This window comes from Argentina silus (genome assembly GCF_951799395.1).
Source record: "Argentina silus genome assembly, chromosome: 5".
Lineage (NCBI taxonomy): Eukaryota > Metazoa > Chordata > Actinopteri > Argentiniformes > Argentinidae > Argentina > Argentina silus.
In genome coordinates this window covers 14,059,340-14,081,090 of record NC_139659.1, presented here as the reverse complement: position 1 = coordinate 14,081,090, position 21,751 = coordinate 14,059,340, and the positions used below count along the sequence as shown (strand labels likewise).

The window sequence follows — 21,751 nt, the reverse complement described above, 5'->3', positions numbered from 1 at the left end:
ACATATCACCAAACCATACATATCACCAAACCATACATATCACCAAACCATACATATCACCATACATATCACCATACATATCACCATACATATCACCAAACCATACATATCACCATACATATCACCAAACCATACATATCACCAAACCATACATATCACCATACATATCACCATACATATCACCATACATATCACCAAACCATACATATCACCATACATATCACCATACATATCACCATACATATCACCAAACCATACATATCACCATACATATCACCATACCATACATATCACCAAACCATACATATCACCATACATATCACCAAACCATACATATCACCATACATATCACCATACATATCACCATACATATCACCAAACCATACATATCACCATACATATCACCATACCATACATATCACCAAACCATACATATCACCAAACCATACATATCACCATACATATCACCATACATATCACCATACATATCACCAAACCATACATATCACCAAACCATACATATCACCATACCATACATATCACCAAACCATACATATCACCAAACCATACATATCACCAAACCATACATATCACCAAACCATACATATCACCATACATATCACCAAACCATACATATCACCAAACCATACATATCACCATACATATCACCAAACCATACATATCACCAAACCATACATATCACCATACATATCACCAAACCATACATATCACCATACATATCACCAAACCATACATATCACCAAACCATACATATCACCATACATATCACCATACATATCACCATACCATACATATCACCATACCATACATATCACCATACATATCACCAAACCATACATATCACCATACATATCACCAAACCATACATATCACCATACATATCACCAAACCATACATATCACCAATTCAAACATATCACCATACCATACATATCACCATACATATCACCATACATATCACCATACCATACATATCACCATACATATCACCATACATATCACCATACCATACATATCACCATACATATCACCAAACCATACATATCACCATACCATATCACCATACCATACATATCACCAAACCATACATATCACCAATTCAAACATATCACCATACCATACATATCCTAATCTCTCCTCCTATACTCTCTACCCTAGCCTTTCCTTTCTTCTCTTCATTTCCCTGCTCCTTTTCTTTCCTCTCCTCTCTTCTCCCACAATGTCAACAGTAAACATGGACGTCACCACAACTGATCACTAAAAATCAATATGTACAGAAAGCATAGCTAAGCTAACAGCAATGTAACTAACTTAACAGTGGTTCTATCTGTAGACTCTCCCTCCCTCTCTCCCTCTCCCTCTCTCCCTCTCCCTCCCGGGGCACTCTCGTCTGTGAGTAATGACAGCAGGGTCAGGGTGTCATGGCGTCCGCGGCTGCCCGGCGCGAGGGGGTTTTGTGTGCTCGTTAGACACTCTGGTGAAGAGGCTCGACCAGGCGGTGGGGCAGGGCGTGTGGCCGGCCAGGGGGTCAACCCCTCCACGTGACCCCCCCCCCAACACACACACACACACACCCTCGCACTGAGGGACAGCTCTCTGACAGATTGGCGCCTCTCTCTCTCTCTCTCTCTCTCTCTCTCTCTCTCACTCACTCACTGAGGGGGTTGATGCATCTCTTTACCTCCATCTTCCCCCCCTTCCCCCACTCCCTCCCTCCCTCTCTTCTTTTCTCTCCCTGCAGATTGCTTCACTGTCCACAGTGACCTGGTGATCTGAGTGCAATTACAGTGACGAGGGAGAAGGGGGGGGAGACAAAAAGCACGAGAAAGAAAAAGCCAGAGAAAGGGAAAGAGCGATAGAAAGAGAGAGAGAGAGAGAGAGAGAGAGAGAGAGAGAGAGAGAGAGAGAGAGAGAGAGAGAGAGACCAGCAGCGCTGAGGTAAAACAAAACACACACACACACACAGAGGGAGGAGGAGAGCAGAGCTGAGGAGCTTGGAGGTTAAAAATTATAACACTGCAAGCAAAAAATGGAGGGAGGGCGAAGAAGAAGAAGAAGAAGAAGAAAAAAAAAAACACAGAGCGGGAAGATTAATAGAGACAAAAAGCCCATTTCTGTACGAGACGTGTTGCTGCCTCTCTCCCCAGCACCAAAATCCAGCTCCTCTTTTTTCCTTGCATGGATTTATCGAGTTGAGAGACCGTCTCAAGAGCTAGCCCTCTGCCAAACAACGGTGTGATCAATGGAGAAAAAAAACAATCATTGTAAACAAACAGAAAGGGATACTACAACAATTTTGAAAGGGAGATGGGGGGGTGTGAGGACAAAGAAAGGGAGAATGTAAGTAAGGATAGATAGAGAGAGAGATGGGGGTTAGGGGGCAGTTGGGGGGGGGGGGGGGGGGGGGGTAATATGGAGGAGAGCATGGATATACTGAAGGGGAGGGGAGGGGAGGAGGAAGGGATGAGAGAGGGGAGGAGGGGAGAGAGAGGGCAGAAGGAGAGAGAGAGAGAGATGGAGAATGGAGGACAGAAGAGGGGAGTAAAGAGGAGAGGAGAAGAGAGAGAAGAGAGGGGGAATGGGGAGGGGATGTTATTGGGGGGAGGAGCGAGTGGACAGGCCATGACAGAGGTGACGCCCTCTGACCTGTGATGTCACAGCTATTTGGAACAAAGACACAGGGCCAAGGATGCAAGAGAGCCCCATGAACCCTCCTCTCCTCCTCCTCCCAACTCCCACTCCTCCTCTTCCTCATCTCCTTCCCTTCAACATCTCCTCTCCTCTACAGCCTCATCCTCCTCTTCCTTGGCTCCTTCCCTCCATCTCCATCTGCTACCTCCTCTCCCCCGTGCTCACATCCGAATACCCTTCAAAGCTTCAGCCAAATGTTACTACCAACCAGTTAAAAAGTTAAAAAAGCAACTGATCATATCAGAGCCAACATATAAAAAGCATGCATCATGCTCCATTCTCACAACTTCGTACCCAATCCAGATATCCTACATCCTTGTCTCTTGTCCTCTTTTTTGGGGGGAAGGGGGGGGGGGTTATCCATTCCGGGGGAAACCAGCACTAAATGACCTCCCCGGGCTTTGGGCTATCTGGCTGCGATATTGGATTAGGGAAAGAGGCTATAGCATTTCAGCCAAACCCAATCACCGCTGCTTAATGACATCAGAGGTGATGGGCAGGTTGACCCCTGACCTCCCCCTCTTCTCTGGCCCTCTGATGGGAGTGGACCCTCCTCCGACTCTAATGGGACAGGGGCCAGCAGGGCAGGGCAGGGCAGGGCTGCCTCTTCAGATGCCTGCTGGACCCCCCCCCCATCCTCCACCCCTCCCCCTCTAGGCTTCATCAACGGGCACTGACCTGACCCCCCCACCCCCACCCCCACACACACACACACACACACACCCCAACCATGTCAACAGTCAAGATGGAGTTGAACTGAATTGAACAATCCAATATAAGCTAGCCTAAGCTAACAACCTCTGTGCCGTGCTACATGCTACACGCTAAGCTACATTATCATCTGGGCTTGGAGGCGAGAAAGCTAGGAGGGATAGAGGAAGGTAAAAAGGCGGGCTTGGCTGGAGGACATTAAAGGGATGCTGCTCTGCTCTGGTGACCTTTAACCCCCCTGGGGTCATCTTGGACGGCAGGGAGAGATTGGATGCTGCTCCATTGACTGTTTGATTGAGCTATTGTTCTGGAGCTGACCAGTTAGGGGTTTCTATAGGCTTGGACATCAGAAAGACGTACAATAAACAAGCATGCATACCAATGAATTACTGGACATGTGGACACTTCTAAGAGCACAAAATGAAAAAAAAAAAAAAAAACTGAGGTGAAATTGCAGTGTATTAATGAGATGATTAGAATGGTGGTGGGATTCCCTGGGGGGGGGGGGGGGGGGGGGATAAAGTATCCTGAGCACACGACAGATGGAAGCAAAACAGATCTGGGGAGGGGGTGGGGGGGAGGGGGAGGGGGAGGGGGAGGGGGATGGTCAGAGAGGATGGGAGGTCAGAGGGGACTACAGAATGACCATCAGAAAGACCCAACATCCATCATCCATCCATCCTTCTGATACATATTATGAATTCCATTTCACAATAATACATATTCTGGATCAATTAATAAAAAATAAAAAAAAATCTTATTGCTTATTAGATGAGGTAATAAGAATCAACATGGACAGTACAAGTAGTAACATCACTGGTCTACAAAGCAGGTTTGAGAGCCCTGTGTTATCTAGACTACATCACCACCATCGTCGTGTAACAGATGGCAAATCAAATCTACTATCTACCATCTTCTAAAAAGTCCTTCAGAAACTTCTAGAACGGCCCCAGACACTTCCAAGTAAACGTCTTACTTCTCAATGCCGACCGTTCAGGCAATTAAATAGACTACAGCTCCAAACGTTGTGCCGAACGAAGAAGAAGCAAAACAGAACATTTATCTCCCAGAGTAGAAAGGCTTGTTAATCTGATGTCGACGGCGGGAGTGAGTTTGTTAAGTTTTGGAGGGGCTTGGAGAGAGTGTGGGAATGAGAGGAGTAGAAATAAACGTGTGAGGCTTTATGGATTAGAGATGAAAGCGGGGAGAGGAGGGGGGGAGAGACGGGGGGAGACGAGGGGAGACGCGGGAGGCTTTGCGAGGCCTGGAGCTGGGCTGCCGTCACTCAGAAAGCCTGGCCCGATGGCCTTTCCCTGCTGGAGCGCGCACATGCACACACGCACGCAGACACACACACACACACACACACACACAATGTACGTACACACACACACACACACCCCTCTCCATAGCCCTGCTACCCCCCACTCCACACACACATTGTATGAAGCGCCTCTCTGCACTCCTCTCTCTGTGCTCAAATGTCAGATGTGGAGGACAGACAAGCGCCACTCAGATGTCTGAGAGCGCTCAGCAGCCAGACGTCCATGTCTCTCCCTCTCTCCCTCTCCCCCTCTCTCCCCAGGGAGGGACAGCAGCACTGCCCTGACCTCTGACCGCCTTTGATTGGGACACCATTTTGAACTGGGATACGAGTGGCAGACAGTGGCTGTTTCTCCCTGGCTTTCTTTTCTGAACGTCTACAGTCGGACGTTTGTTATTATGATTTGGATTATTGTTTGATATTGTTCATGTTATAAAGAACTTTTGTGACAATTGTCTTTGTCTTTATGAAAAGGTGAAAATAATTGCTGACTGATAAACCACACAGAGCTAATGTTAGAGCTAATAGCAGATTAGCTAACACGGTGCTCACGCTAATGTAACACGACCACATTTGTGATGAAGTGGTGCACTGGAGATGAAGACGGGGGACAATGGAGAGAGCTTATAGGGCTGGTGTGTGTGTTTGTGTGTGTGTGTGTGTGTGTGTGTATATATATATATGTGTGTGTGTGTGTGTGTGTGTGTGCATGGGACATGACCACTGGTAGTAGCAGCAGCAGCACCTCCGATCAATAGATATGACGTCTGAACAGCACAGGGGGAAGGGAGAGGGGGGAGGGGAGGATGGGGGAGGGAGGGACACACACACACACCCACACACACACACACACACACACACACACACACACACACACACACAAGGTGCCAGCCTGTCTCTGTCAACACCCAGCCTCCTCCTCCAAGGCCGTCTCAAACTGTATTATTGGCACTGTATACATGTCAGCTTGAGACTGAATAATGGCCGTTCCGGTGATTTACAGGAAAACTCAATTAAATGAAGTCACTTGGTGATGATAAAATGATTAGTGACACTAATAATAACAGCCATAATAGTTCCACTTTACTTGTGAAACATGTATGATTCATGTGGTTGTTACAATGTAATTAAATATACATTAGGTCACTAAAACATAATCCTCAGAGATGAGAAGACAATGACCTGAGTTCCACAAAGAGTCATGTATATATATAGTGTGTGTGTGATGTATGTGTAGTGTGTGAGTGTGTGTGTGTGTGTGTGTATATCTGATGTGTGCGTGTGTGTGTGTGTGTGTGTGTGTGATGTGAAACCAGACCAGACCCATTTATTGTATCATATATATGTGTAGTGAGTGTGTGTGTGTGTGTGTGATATGTGTAGTGTGTGTATGTGTAGTGTGCGTTATATATGTAGTGTGTGTGTGTATATGTATATCTGATGTGTGTGTGTGTATGTGTGTGTGTGTGTGTGTGTGTGTGTGTGTGTGTGTGTGTGTGTGTGATGTGAAACCAGACCAGACCCATTTATTGTATCAGTATCTGAAACACAAGGCAACCTGAGCTAACCACCTATGAGACATGCATTGGAAACCTGTCATCATGTACAATAGTGTGGACTTAATTCTGTCAAATGTAATTCACTTCATCTAACGATACTGGACTCTCTGTCAGAGGAGTCTTTTTGATGTATAGCTTCAAATCGAGCTCTTAAAAAGTGTTACTGCTCTCATGGAAAGTCATTCATTTAGCACAACAGCTGTGCCATGGGAATCAAGGGCTATCTGCATATTAAAATGCAACATTTGCTCCAATGTTGACGTATGCTTGGTGGCTCTGCTTGAGGAAATCACGGACAGTGCCTTTAATGAGAGAGACTCCCAGGGTTTTGTAGAGGTTTGGTAGGCAGACGACCAACCCCTGGCCCCTGCTCTCTCTCCAGACAGAACCAGACTACCAAACCGTCACAATCTGGTCTTCCCTACTCTGTCTCCTCTCCTGTCCTCTGTCTCCTCTCCCCTCCTGTCCTCTGTCTCCTCTCCGCGATCTATGACCACTTTACCTGTCAGATCGTAAAACACCAGGCCACCACCGCCGTCACCGTCACCACAGAAGCAGGGCCAACCCAACCCACCCACCAATCAGCAGCCTCTCTGGCGCGGCTCACGTGCGCACAAGGTTAAGGACCCACCCCCGCCCCCCCTCGGGGCGCTGAACATCCGTCGGTAAACAAGCACAAAACTATTTATAGACCCCCAAAGAAAAAAACAACAACAACAACAACAACAAAAACTCCAGCTTCGATTAAGAGCGGGCTCTTCCCTCCGCAGAGTGGCGGATGCTATTATCTCTGTGCCGGGCTGCTGACAGGAGGAGCAGGTAATGTGGAGATGTTTAGCAGCCTTCTGCTGAGAGAGAGAGAGGGAGGGAGAGTGGCCCGGGTTTCACAAGGATTAAGAAAAGACACTTAACCACATTAGGTGCCGGAGACAGATATTCCTCCTCCCCCCACACACACACACCCCTAGCGATCGATATGGAAAGGGAGCAGCTTCGGGAGATGACGCGGTCGCATTCCTGGCTGGCCAGCGGAGGAGGGAACGGAGAGATGGAGAGATAGAGAGGGATGGAGAAGGATGGGGGTTGGAGAGAAATGGAGGGATGGAGAGAGATGGGGGGGGTGGAGGGATGAAGAGGTATGGGGGATGGACCGACGGACGGAGGGATGGAGAGGGATAGAAGGATGGAGGGATGGAGAGATGGAGGGATGTAGGGGGACGGAGGGATGGTGGGATGGAAGGGGTGAAGGGATGGAGAGGGATGAGAGGGATGGAGGGACACAGGAAACATCCTGCATCCCTCCCCCACAGCCGGACAGACACCTCTGCTCGGTCGCTGCCATAGAGGGTATTAATAACCCCAGTACCCCTCCCCCAACACACACACACACACACACACACACACACACACACACACACGCATGCACACTCACAGAGACACGCACGTACACACTCGCACAGAGACACACGGACACATGGACACACGGACACACGGTCACACACACACACACACACACACACACACACACACACACACACACACACACACACACACACACACACACACACACACACACACACACACACACACACACACACACACACACACACACACACACACACACACACACACACACACTCTAACCAGAGGACATGACGTGATTGTCCTAGCCTCCCAGGCTCAGAGCAACCAAAGGTCAATGGATCCCCTCCAAAACAATAAAACATTTTTTATAGAATTTTTACAAGTTGCGTCTCCGAGGGTGCGTCTCTGACACACACACAAACACGAGTGTTTACGCTGCACAAAGTGGGCGAGTGGGAGCGAGCGAGCATACTGTAGCATCGTAAGCAATCACCGGCCGCGGCGTTATTGAAAACCAAACTATGCTCTCCGGCCAGCCGACGCGCTCGTTCACTGCAGCCAGTCAATACGGCAGACATGCCTGACAATTTATCATTTTTCAGCTCTCATTTTTCACGTATTGACAATGTGTTTTTCCATTTCTTTTTCGCTGTATTAAATCTGTTAGCTGGGCTAACTAAAACAGAGACAGGGGTCTAGGGGTGGGTGGGTGTGTGTGTGTGTGTGTGTGTGTGTGTGTGTGTGTGTCAGGGTGATTGGAAAAATCCCAGGCATAGGCTCAAAAAAAATCTCTCGCTCTCCCACTTTCTTTCTTACACACACACACACACACACACACACACACACACACACACACACGCACGCACGCCCTATTTCTCACACACATACTCTCTCTACCCAACTCCTTCAGAAGCACACTCAGAGTGTAACCATAGCAAGAGAACAGTTTCAATATCAAGTCAAACCACCCTCGCCTTTAAATCTGCAACTATAAAGCACAATAGTTGAGACACAGGGCAACCTCTCTCCCTCTCTCCCCCTCTCCCCCTCTCTCTCCCTCTCTGAGGTCAGTCGTATTGGTCGTAACTGTCTGGGTTTTCACATCCCTGTATAGATTTGCCAGGGACCGTGTTCGAGTCGAAACATGAACTTGTGTGCTTATTCCACAGACAGGTCATTATCAAAGGCTTAAGGGGGGGGGTGGGGGTGGTTAACGGTATTTTATTTCAAAGTATTATAGCTTAAATTCTACGACATTAGCTGCTGAGTTAGCCACCAAATAAGCGTAGATTGACTTCAACGTCCTAAAGTGTTGTTAGAGAGTTAGAATAATGGCCTAAAGTGTTGTTTGAGAGATTCTTTGAGAGTTTAGCAGCAGTAAGTTGTTCTTTTCCAGGTTGTTCATTAAAAGTGAATGTATTTCACAGGATCAGGGGAGCTTATCAGCTAATACAACTACCTGGGCTAGATGGATAGGTCAGTGATACCGGGGAGGAGAGGGGGGGACTGCAAGAGCAGCAACTTCTTGGCCGTGATGGTGGGGGACACCCGGCAAAAGTGGGACAGCGTCCGCCAAGGGCCAATGATTTTATTGTTATTGCTGCTTTTTAATAGGATTAGGGGACACAAATGGAATTTTGTTGAAGGGGGGGAGGGGGGTGGGGGAGTGAGCAACACTCTGAGTGAGACACACACACACACACACACACACACACACACACACACACACACACACACGGGCACTCCACTAACCACAATTGGCTCGTACACAGAGATACGCACACAGAATATCAAAGGTTGAGTTAAACCTACTTCAGTACCGCCCAGGAAAAAAACACACTCACGCAGAGCAACAGAAAGCAAAAGGGTTAATTGGCCTTCGACACACAATGTGTTTGAAGCTTCAGTGACCCTGTAAGCCAAACAGCCAGAGATAGGAGGAAAGAGACGTTGCATGAGGAGAAAATATGGAGTCTACACATTGTTATCAGTGAGCTGACACAGCACACACACACACGCGCACACACACACGCGCACACACGCACGCACGCACGCAAAATAAATATCTCTTGTTTGTCTAGCAAGAGAGAGAGAGAGAGAGAGACAGGAGAGAAAGGGGGAGAGAGAGAGATAGAGAGAAAGATAGCAGAGAGAGAAAGGGATAGAGGGATAGAGAGAGAGAGAGAGAGGGAGACAGATGGAGAGAGAGAGAGGGAGACAGATGGAGAGAGAGAGAGAGAGATAGCAAAGAGAGAGAGATAGCAGAGAGAGAGACGTCAACACCATATCAATCAAAGCTCAAGGTGACACAGCGCTGCAGTTTTGTTCACCAGAGACGAGAGACGTCTCACCTTAGCAGGCTTCTGGCCAACACACACACACACACACACACACACACACACACACACACGCACACGCACACGCACACGCACACGCACGCCCCTCAGAGAAGGATTCTGTCAGTACTATAACAATCAGAATTGACACATAACACGAACACACACTACACACACACTACACACACAAAACTGTCGCAATATACCTTAGCTCTACAGAGTCTTGATGTATCCTGTTACCCCATAATAGATAAAACCAAAAGGTATACCCTCATCTCACTACAAATCCAAACCGAGCTGAGCTGCGCTGAGCTGCGCTGGGCTGGGCTGGGCTGGGCTGGGCTGGGCTGGGCTGGGCTGGGCTGGGCTGGGCTGGGCTGGGCTGGGCTGGGCTGGGCTGGGCGTGTGTGTAAGGAGCCAGCCCAGTATGGTTCAGGTGGGCCCTGGAGTGTGTATAACTCTTTAGAGTCATGCTAGTCAGGTTGCTGGCTAGACATGAGGACTAGGAGTCAGGGGTTCCTCCTTCTCTGTGGACACTGTGTGTGTGTGTGTGTGTGTAATGATAGCCCACTCAGTGTCAGGGGAGGTCATTAGGCCTGCTACCGTGCCCCATCGTCCAGGTGGCTTCTGCCCCTAAAATCTACTGTGTCTGTGTGTGTGTGTGTGTGTGTGTGTGTGTGTGTGTGTGTTTATGTGCGCGCAAGAGAGAGAGAGAGAGAGAGAGAGAGAGAGCGCATGTATCTAATGTACAAAATATACTCTAGATTGTGTGTGTGGTTGTGTAAGTGTGTGCGTGCGTGCGTGCATGTAGTGTACAGTACTTTGTGTGTGTGTGTGTGTGTGTGTGTGTGTATATTCTGGACCCTTCCATCTAAAGTAAATACAAAACAAGAACACCATCTTATTCTGACCGTTTTGCCCCTGCACACAATGAGCCTGTCTTCCGATGTCTACCTCCACCAGCCTCCCCTGATGTCTACCTCCACCAGCCTCCCCTGGCTGCGCTGTGTGTGTATGTGTGTGTGTGTGTGTGTGTGTGTGTGTGTGTGTGTGTGTGTGTGTGTGTGTGTGTTGCGTTTGTGCATGGCTAAGCTGATAGGGTGTGAGGAAATGTGAGGAAAGACAAATGGAGGAGAAAACGTCTCTTCATGTTCTCTATTTTTCTTCCTACCTGTGGGCAGGGGTGTCAGCCAATCCCCTGTGAGCGCCGCGCGGGCCTTTCTCACGTTAGCGAACGGGACGCTGACTGTGCAGCCAGCTGAAAATGGGCCTTGTTTACCGCCAGGGCTAGGGGTGTTTGTCTGTCCCCGACACCAAACTGCTTTTTACACACTTGGGGAGGGGGGAGGGGGGGAGAGGGAAGGGGGCTTGACTGGGGAACGGCCAGTGGTGATTGGCTCGTTGGGTCAATGCCTCCAATTAAGTGCTTCTCTTTAGGAGAGATAGGTGACGACAGACTAGACTAGGACTAGGAGATCCCTCTGGCATAAATAAACACACACACGCGCACACACACACACAAACACACACACAAACACGCACACGCGCACGCACACACGCGCACACACACACACACACACACACACACACACACACACACACACACACACACACACACACACACACACACACACACACACACCTCCCCTCTACTCTACTCAGGGGAACTCAGTGCTTCCCATCCCAGACCTCCTGACGTTGTGGACACCACCACAAACCAACATCCACCATCCTTCAACGCCACCAGCTTGTCTGACGGTTGTTTTTAGGTTGTCGAATGGTTGTCTGACAATCCAGGCTCCCATTCGTATCCCTGGCAGAGGGAACTGAAGGTGTCCCGGAGGTCAGTGCCCACTGCTGCTGGTTGACAAGGCACCTCATTGGCCTGTAGGTCTGCAGTCCAGAACCAGATCAAGTAGACAGACTAGGGCGCGTTCAGTGGCGTAGCACACTAAGGCGCATACCATATCATCGCAAGATCCCTGGTTCGATTCCGGCCATTGACATATCCTGCATGTCATCCCTCCTCTCTCTCCCATCCTTCCTGTCAATCTCTACTATCTCTATCCCAATAAAGCAGAAATGCCCTAAAAACACATTTAAACAGAGCACTGGGTATGTAGAGCAGTCTGCCTACGTACTGGACCACACGACAACATGTCACTATCCACGGTTCTCCCCAAAGAGTGGAAGGTTGGCGCTGCGCCACGCTGTGAACTTGGCATCGCCACTCTGTAAACATTACAAGGCAAATTAAACTGCATATTTAGTCGTGATAGAGTGTCCATCTTTGCCAACGACGTTGTTGTTTAAAGTGAAAGCGTTAGGATGTTCCTCAGAGAATTCAATGTTGTATTTTGACATGAAAAATAAAACCTTAACCCTAACCCAGGATATCTGTGTGTCAATATCTAGGTGAGAATATCTATGTGAGAATATCTAGGTGTCGTTATCTGTGATAATATCTAGGTGTCGTTATCTATGTGAGAATATCTAGGTGTCGTTATCTATGTGAGAATATCTAGGTGTCGTTATCTATGTGAGAATATCTAGCTGTCAATATCTATGTGAGAATATGTGTCAATAATGTGTCAATAGAGCTTTCTGCTCTTCTGTCTGGCTACAGTACAAGCTAGCCTAATACTGTATGTCTGTAAGTGTGTGTGTGTGGGTGTGTGTGTGTGTGTGTGTGTGTGTGTGTGTGTGTGTGTGTGTGTCTGTAAGTGAGTGCGTGTGCTCCAACCTGCGGTGATGTCATCGTCTGTGACGTCCATCTCTTCCACAGGGGCGTTGGGCTCCACTGGGAGGGGCTCCGGAGGGGGCGGGGCTGGGGGGGCCGTCTCACCGGATGTCCCAGCTGCAATGAAAACACAGATACGTCAGCATCAAACACTCCTGAAGGGAACCACGGTGACAACCTTCATCTTTTTTCAACACTTCTGTCATACACACACACACAACAACTTGTTCATTGTTCCTTTCTTATTTGCCAAGTGAATATTTGCCAAAATGACTCACAAAGACACTTTAAGACGATCATTAACAATAATGTCCCTTTCATCCTAAAACCGTTTCTCATTACAGATGAAGACCTTGATAAAGATGCTAATGTTAAACAAAGCCATCCAGGGTTGTTGTGACCCAACCAACCAGCCAAGCAACCACCCACCCAACCAACCAACCAACCACCCACCCAACCAACCAACCAACCACACAGCCAACCAACCAACCAGCCAAGCAACCACCCACCCAACCAACTAGCCAACCAACCAACCACCCACCCAACCAACCAACCAACCACACAGCCAACCAACCAACCAGCCAAGCAACCACCCACCCACCCAACCAACTAGCCAACCAACCACCCACCCACCCAACCAGCCAGCCAACCACCCACCCACCCAACCAACCACCCAACCAACCACCCAACCAACCAGCCAGCCAACCAATCACCCACCCAACCAGCCAACTAGCCAACCAACCACCCACCCACCCAACCAGCCAGCCAACCTGCCAGCCAACCAATCACCCACCCAACCAGCCAACTAGCCAACCAACCAACCACCCAGCCAACCACCCACCCCCCAACCACCCACCCAACGAACAAACCAACCACCCGCGACTCTAGGAAACTAACCCATCAGGACAGACACACTTCTATCCTGCCACAATGAATGGAGCTCATTTCCCCCAATTTTATTTTCGTCTCTCGTTAAGTAGCTCATCAAGGCTTATTGGGAGGGGGTGTGTGGGGGGGGGGGCTCATTATCGCTCCCCTTTATTAGCCTGTAACCCCTCACGATTACACCCATTTTTATTCAGCCCGTTAATTTAGCTCTTATCCTGGAATTACCAATTAAAATAAGCTTTTCATTAGGGCCAAGCAAATGAATCAATGCTGCTTAAAGGTGAGAGTGAGCTAATCTCTGCTCAGCGCTAATTAATGAGAGACAGACCGCTCCCTGTTTTAGTAGCACCAAATGGCTTTAGCTCTTCACACAGGGTTGGGGGTTCAGAGGGGAGAGGATTGGTAACACAGGGTTGGGGGTTCAGAGGGGAGAGGATTGGTAACACAGGGTTGGGGGTTCAGAGGGGAGAGGATTGGTAACACAGGGTTGGGGGTTCAGAGGGGAGAGGATTGGTAACACAGGGTTGGGGGTTCAGAGGGGAGAGGATTGGTAACACAGGGTTGGGGGTTCAGAGGGGAGAGGATTGGTAACACAGGGTTGGGGGTACAGAGGGGAGAGGATTGGTAAACATACACAGAGAGAGAGAGAGAGAGAGAGAGAGAGGACACACACACACACACACAGTCTCTCTCACACACACAGACACACAGAGATCCTGCCACAACAACCTGAACGCTGATCCTCTCTCTAGCTAGTCAACCCTGATGGTGCAGTCTAACCTCTCTCTCTCTCTCTCTCTCTCCCTCCCTCCCTCTGCCTCCCTCCCTCCCTCCCTCCCTCCCTCCCGCAAGCTGAGCTCGTCCAGCCACTTTTGTTGCCATATCGACAACTTTCCTCCAATTACATTTGATGAAGTGAGGGTGTTAGTGAGTGGAGGATGGGATTGATTAATCCCGCTCTCCCCGAGAACACGCTCCCTTTATGTTTCAATTAACCCCGCCATTGACCAGTGACATATTTAAAGAGAAATTGTTTTTTTTCCCCCCTCCCTCCCTCCCTCCCTCCCTCCCTCCCTCCCTCCCTCTCTCTCTCTCTCTCTCTCTATAACCAGGGCTAGGGATCTCATGAAGGGGTAAAACTGAGGTCTAACCGTCTCGAGGACGTCCTTCACCTTAACCTGGAGGACAAGTGGGAGCTGAGGACCTCACACACGCACACACACAGACACACACACACACACACACTACCTACACACACTAACACAGCTGTGTTCTCTGTCTCTCTCTCTCTATAACCAGGGCTAGAGATCTGGTGAAGGGGTAAAACTGAGGTCTAACCGTCTTCAAGACATCCTCAACGAGGGGAACAAGTGGGAGCTGAGGACCTCACACACACACACCCACCCACACACACCCACCCACACACACCCACCCACACACACACACACACACAGTGCTACATTGATTATGTCCAAATGATGTGCAGAAAGACCCTGCGTTTGAACCCAGCCGCTAACGCTGCAGCCACATTACTATTGCAGTGAATGTCATCATCTCAGAGAGAGAGAGGGAGAGAGAGGAAGAGTCCCAGCATGTTACCCTCCCACTGCAGCTCCTCACGTGTGTGTGTGTGTGTGTATGTGTGTGTGTGTGTGAGAGGAGGAACTGAGGGGGGGGGTGAAGCCCATAAGTCACCCCCCCCCCAGGCTACAGCATGAATAGAGAGGGGCCTCCTACAAGGTCAAACGGCCGTGTCGGCCATGACACATGAGCTTCCACCCGGCCTAGTTAACCCCTGGGCCCGCCCCCCTCCCCTCACCAGGCCACGCCTCCCTCCCCTCCCCTCCCCTCCCTTCCTCAGGCCCCTACCCCTCCCTCTACTTGACACCCCCATCCCAGAGCCAACCTTTAAATGTGGGAAAGAACCATCGGCCAGATCCAGCTCAGAGCCTCCAGAGGCCGAGGGGAGTTTTTTTGTTTTTTAAGTCAACAGTTGAAGGTTTTTGTTGGTATCGTGAGGGCTGAGATCGTGTGGAACCAGATCAGACAGAGCTGACCATGTTTTTGAAGTGTTGCCCCTTTAACATTCCCTCTTCCCACATCAGGGTCGGGGGTCAATTCAGTCAATTCAGAAAGTACAGTAGATTGAAATTGCGATTCAATGGTTAAGAATAAAGCATCCATTCATCTAATGATGGTTCAACAAATTGCCTTGTCAAATGACGTCAAAACCTTTTGCTGTTTTCCTCTTATAGAAAAAGATTCCAACGACTACAGAATCAAAAAGGGTTCTTCTTTGCAGTCCTCCTTTGGTAGGAAAAACATTTGAAGAACCTTTTTTTGGTGCCGCGTACTGTGGGACCCTTTCTGTGGAACATGGTCGACATGGAACCAAAACACTCTTCTTTAACTCCTTTAGTGAATGAAGTCACTGAAATGGTCAACATTCTAGAGTGCCAAGGGTGGCTTTATTCACCAAAATTGCATAAATTATGATGCTTCATTTTGTAGCCAATCAGAGTATTGTTGCTAGGTAAACACCTTTGGCAGTTAGTGACTTAAAAGGATTCTCCAACACAGAGACAAGCCAAAGGATCCTTTGTTTATCTAAAGGTGTAGTTGTGGGGTATATATATGGGGTCTGATACACTCACTGGGCACTTTATTAGGAACATGATACTATCTGCTCTCAAAAACAGCCTCAGTTCTTTGTGGCATTGATTCCACAAGATGTTGGAAACATTCCTTTGAGATTCTGGTGCATGATGACATGATTGCATTACGCAATTCCTGCAGATTTTTCAGGTGAACTTTCAAGCTGTGAATCTCCCGTTCTGCCACATCCCAAACGTGTTCTATTGGATTCAGATCCGGTGACTGGGAAGGCCACTGAAGAACACTGAACTCATTGTCATGTTCATGAAACCAGTTTGAGATTACTTTTGCTTTGTGACATGGTGCATCATGCTGGAAGTAGCCATTAGAATATGGGTAAATTGTGGCCATGAAGGGATGCACATGGTCAGCAACAATATTCAAATAGGCTGTGGCATTCAAGCAATGATTGATTGGTATTAACGGGCCCAAAGTGCGCCAAGAAAACATTTCCCACACCATTACACCACCTCCACCATGAGAAAGTGTACAGGTGTTCCTAATAAAGAGTTATGTGAGTGTATATTGCCTCTCAAGAAAAACAGTGACCCAGAAGTGGCTCGGTGGCCAATGTGTGTGTGTGTGGGGGGGGGGGGGGGGGGGGATGTCACCTCATTCTCCCAGGACGCTCGCCTGTGGCTGATTTTAATCACCTGGTCATCCATCCATCCATCCATCCATCCATCCATCCACCCCCCCCCACACACACACCAACACCGTGGCCTTCCCTGCCTCCCAGCGAGGGCTGCCCTGACCTGAGGTCAGCTGGGCTCTGGTCTCCCTGAACCCCACCATGGCCTGGAGGATAAGGCAGGCTTGAGCAGTGAAGGGTGGCACAGACGTGAGACAGAGATAGGAGGGGGGAAGAGAGAGAGAGAGAGAGAGAACAGAAGTTCTTGCCTCCAATGCTTTATCCCCACCGCAGCCCTCCTCCTCCCTCAGCCTCCCAGAGCAGCCCTCTCCCACCTCTCCCTCCCAGAGCAGCCCTCTCCCTCCTCCCCCCAGAGCAGCCCTCTCCCTCCTCCTCCCACAGCCTCCCAGAGCAGCCCTCTCCCTTCTCCTCCCTCAGCAGCCCTCTCCCGCTCCCTCCCAGAGCAGCTCTCTCCCTCCTCCTCCCTCAGCCTCCCAGAGCAGCCCTCTCCCTCTCCCTCCCTCAGCCTCCCAGAGCAGCCCTCTCCCTCTCCCTCCCTTTCCCTCCTAGAGCAGCCCTCTCCCTCTCTCAGCCTCCCAGAGCAGTCCTCTCCCTCCTCCTCCCTCACCCTCCCAGAGCAGCCCTCTCCCTCTTCCCCTCTCCCTCCCAGAGCAGCCTTCTCCCTCTCCCTCCCAGAGCAGCCCTCTCCCTCTCCCCCTCCCAGAGCAGCCCTCTCCCTCTCCCCCTCTCCCTCCCAGAGCAGTCCTCTCCCTCCTTCTCCCTCACCCTCCCAGAGCAGCCCTCTCCCTCTCCCTCCTCCTCCCAGAGCAGCCCTCTCGCTCTCCCCCTCCCAGAGCAGCCCTCTCCCTCCTCCTCCCTCTCCCTCCCAGAGAAGCCCTCTCCCTCCTCCTCCCTCAGCCTCCCAGAGCAGGCAGGTGGAGTGTGTTTGAAGGACGAGGGCATTCATTATTAATCACAGGCACGAGGCCTTGGGACAGTCAGCCCGGCACACACAATAGTCTGAAGCCTGCTGGGGCTGGTTGTGTGTGTGTGTGTGTGTGTGTGTGTGTGTGTGTGTGTGTGTGTGTGTGTGTGTGTGTGTGTGTGTGTGTGTGTGTAGGTGAGAGAGCACCCTGCTTATCACCCAGCCAGGTCTCAGTCCACTGGTGCACAGCAGCTTTTTGTTCCGGGCGTGGGGGGGGCAGGGGTGGCGCGGACGGACAAGGAGGGGGGATACAGTGTTCCAATTCCTCCCAGCTTTTCAGCTGTACAGCCAGGGTCAAAAGGTGCCTTGAACCTGCAGAAATAGGAATACGAGGAGAGAGGGATGGAGAGGAGAGAAGAGGTATTCTCTTCTCTCCACTCCATCCTTCTCTCCTCCCCTCTCCTCTCCACTTCATCCCTCACTTCATCCCTCTCTTCTCCTCTCCTCTCCTCTCCTCTCCTCTCCTCTCCTCTCCTCTCCTCTCCTCTCCTCTCCTCTCCTCCTCCTAGCAGCAGGCCAACCCAGGTTCAAGGCACCTTTTGACCCTGGCTGTGTACAGCTGAAAGGCTGGGGGGAATTGGAACACTGTAGTCCCCTTCCTCATCAGTCCGTCCGTCCGTCCGTCTGTCCGAGGATGGGGTGGAGAGGCCAATCTGATCTTAGAGAAGGAGGAGGAGAGGAGGAGGAGCTGGAGGCCATGCTGTGCAGCTAGCTAGCCTACTGAAGTAGCAGCCCCAGAGGCAGGGGGTGTAACACTGCAGAGAGGAAGTGGGTCTCACTTGGCATCACCTCCAGAGTCAGAGCACTCAGGCACGACACCAGCAGACCACAGTAGAGGGGGGGGGGGGGGTGGGGGGGGCACTTCAGATTAAAGGGCGACCAGTTGAAAATCCGCTCCTCCTCCGCTTTTTAAAGGTGAAATCACTGAAATGGTAGATATCCTGAAATTCATTTAAAGCCCCAATCCGTAACTTGTGAAGCTGTTTTTGGATATTTACTGTACATTGTTTCTTGAGAATATGACGTATGAATGCCTCATGGGCTTAATGTGTTTGTCTCACCCCATCATATAACACGACATATAAGGCTGTTTTGTAAACAAACGCTGTATGGTCTTAGAAATATGTTTGAAACCTCCATGTTGACTGTCAGTCCTCGCATCCAGAGTTGTGTCTCGCAATTTGAGAGTGGCGATTTCTCCAAACGCTGAGGAAGGCGGAAGCTAAAACGCATCCGTTTGACTGCTGCTATCGTTATGAATTAAAACTACAAACAGTGATTCCATTAGAACTACAAACAGTGATTCTGTTAGAACGACAAACAGTGATTCCGTTAAAACTACAAACAGTGATTCCAGTTTTTACGTTTCTTTCCTTGTTTCATATGTACTTGTGACCCAGCACTGTGAAAACTAACAACACTTCTCCAATCCCATCCCTCAGCTTTGTGTGTCGGGGCTGGCTTTTTGTTTGTTTTTAAAATGACGGACTGTGGCTTTAATCAGTCAGAATGAAAATGATACTTTAAATGAAACATTGTGATGTCTTATCATAGCACACCTTGAGGCTGTAGTGTACACTGTGTTTTAAGATTAAAAGGTATGAAGACAAACATGAGTTTGGTTCTAATAAGTCATTGTAAGCTTAGGCCTCCATAACTGGATCAGTCTGAAACAGTTCTTCATTGGCTACAGTTGTGGGCTGACAGCATCACAGTGAGCGGCCTGAGATAGATTTCTACTTCGTACGAAGGCTAGTTTTTTTTTCCAAAAGCAATACCACCAATTACTTCTTAATTTATTTTCCATTATGATTTTCCACCCATCTTCCCTCTCATCACGCTCTCGGAGAGAGAGAAGGAAGAAAAGAAGGAAAAAAAAAAGAGAAAAAAATAAAAAAAGACTATCCTCAGTCAGCATTTATTCGGAGGGTGGAAATGGCTGGGCTGCTCGCTCAAACCAACTTTGGTCTTTGTCTCCGCCGTTTGAAAGCAATAAACCGTGCATCGCGGCGTCTCCTGGGAGCAGGCCTATACATCACGTGGAGGAGAGGGGGGGAAAATGCCTCGCTGTCAGTGGGATACTCTTCCTGGGAGGAATGCGGTATTATTTCTCAGCAGAGGAGGAGGAGGAAGAGGAGAAGAGAGTCCTCAGTGTCCGCTACGCTTATTTTACTTTCACGGGGCCAAAGGCTAACAAAATGGACGCTAATTAAAAAAAAATTTTAAAACGGCCTTGTTTCGGTGCATATATAACATGGTATTTATTGTCTACTGTCACCATACAAGCCTATAGCTTTTGCTTTGGCCCAGTTTTCATTCCTCTCTCTCTCTCCCTCCATCCCTCTCTCTCTCCTTCTATGATAGACAGACTGCCTGCCTCACATTAATTCCCCTAGCACCATGCTTATCGATCCACGGCCAGATCCCCAATTGCATTACACACACACACACAGGCTGGCTGCTCTCTCACACCCACCACAACACACACAGGCACACAATAACGGAGAGAATAAAAAAGAAAGAGGGAGGGAAAAAGGAGGGAGGGAGGGGGGAGGAGGGGGAATAAAAGAAAAAGGAGGTGGGAGGCAGAGCGAAACAAGTGGGAAGGAAGAAAGAAAGAAAGAAAGAAAGAGAGAGAGGAGGAGAGACGGAGGAAAGGAGCGTCTCATGTTTGCAGAAAGAGAGAGAGAGAGAGAGAGAGAGAGAGAGAGAGGGAGAGAGAGAGACAGAGGGAGAGGGAGTATCTGTAGGGGTGTTTGCATGTAGAGGTTTTCTCACTGAGCGACCGCGGCCCATCTTCCTACCCACTGTAACAGGAAATGCAATCTCCTCCAGCTCTGGGCTCTAATTGACAGCTTCCTTTATTAGAGAATACTCCCCCCATACACACACACACACACACACACACAGACACACACACACTTAACAGTTCCCTCCCCAAATTGTGTTTTTTCCATGCCACCTCCATAGACCAGCAGCAGGAAGCCTCTCCAGTGTCCATGTCTGAGAGCGTGTGAGAGACCAAAGGCCGGAGACGCAGAGAGGGCCGGGCAAGACAGCATCCTTAAAGGGAGGAGCGGAGGAGGGGGAGGAGAGAGAGAAGAAGGGACGAGAGGAGGAGGAGGAGAGAAGAAGAGGAGGAGGAGGAGGAGGAGGAGGAGGAAGAGGGGACAGAGCTTTAATAACTCTGGCCCAAGATCAAGAAGAGCGGGTGGAGGGATGAAGAATGGAGGGATGAGGGGATACAGGGGAGGAGAGGAAATGTAAAAAGCTGTCCCGTTAAAAGGGATCAAAGTGGCAGCAGCTGTGGGTGTCGGGGTGCAGGGGTTCTAGTGGGGGGTAATGAGGGAGTGAAGTTCATGGGGACTTTGTTCATGAAGTGCTGCCTGAATGGGGTCTCTGGTCCGTAGGAGGAGCGCCCTCCACCGCCGCCCCCACCCCCCCCGCATGCCTTTCTCCCTGCCCAGCCACCCATGCTGACGCTGGGGGTACAATCAGAGCAAAGCTCCCTCCTGGGGAAGGGAAACTCTGGAGCTCTGCCCACAGACCTGCAGCCCAAAAGTATTAAGTCTAAAGTACCGATCTGTCTATCTATCTATCTATCTATCTATTGTATCCATCTATCTATCTGTCTGTCTGTCTGTCTGACAGCAGCGTCTTTAAACGGGTGTGTACAGACAGCAGAGTCTTTAAACGGGTGTGTACAGACAGCAGAGTCTTTAAACGGGTGTGTACAAACAGCAGAGTCTTTAAACGGGTGTGTACAAACAGCAGAGTCTTTAAACGGGTGTGTACAGACAGCAGAGTCTTTAAACGGGTGTGTACAGACAGCAGAGTCTTTAAACG

The 21,751-nt window shown here is 49.4% G+C and overlaps 1 protein-coding gene across 1 annotated transcript in view; it reads right to left on the bottom strand.

Annotated features, from left to right (window-relative positions):
- The window catches only part of wdr7 (WD repeat domain 7), a 155,902-nt gene that overhangs the window by 84,226 nt on the left and 49,925 nt on the right, over positions 1-21,751 (bottom strand). Inside the window, exon 19 of the mRNA XM_083670310.1 lies at positions 12,750-12,863. Coding sequence (XP_083526436.1) covers positions 12,750-12,863 — 114 coding nt within the window. The remainder of the gene's footprint in view (positions 1-12,749; positions 12,864-21,751) is intronic.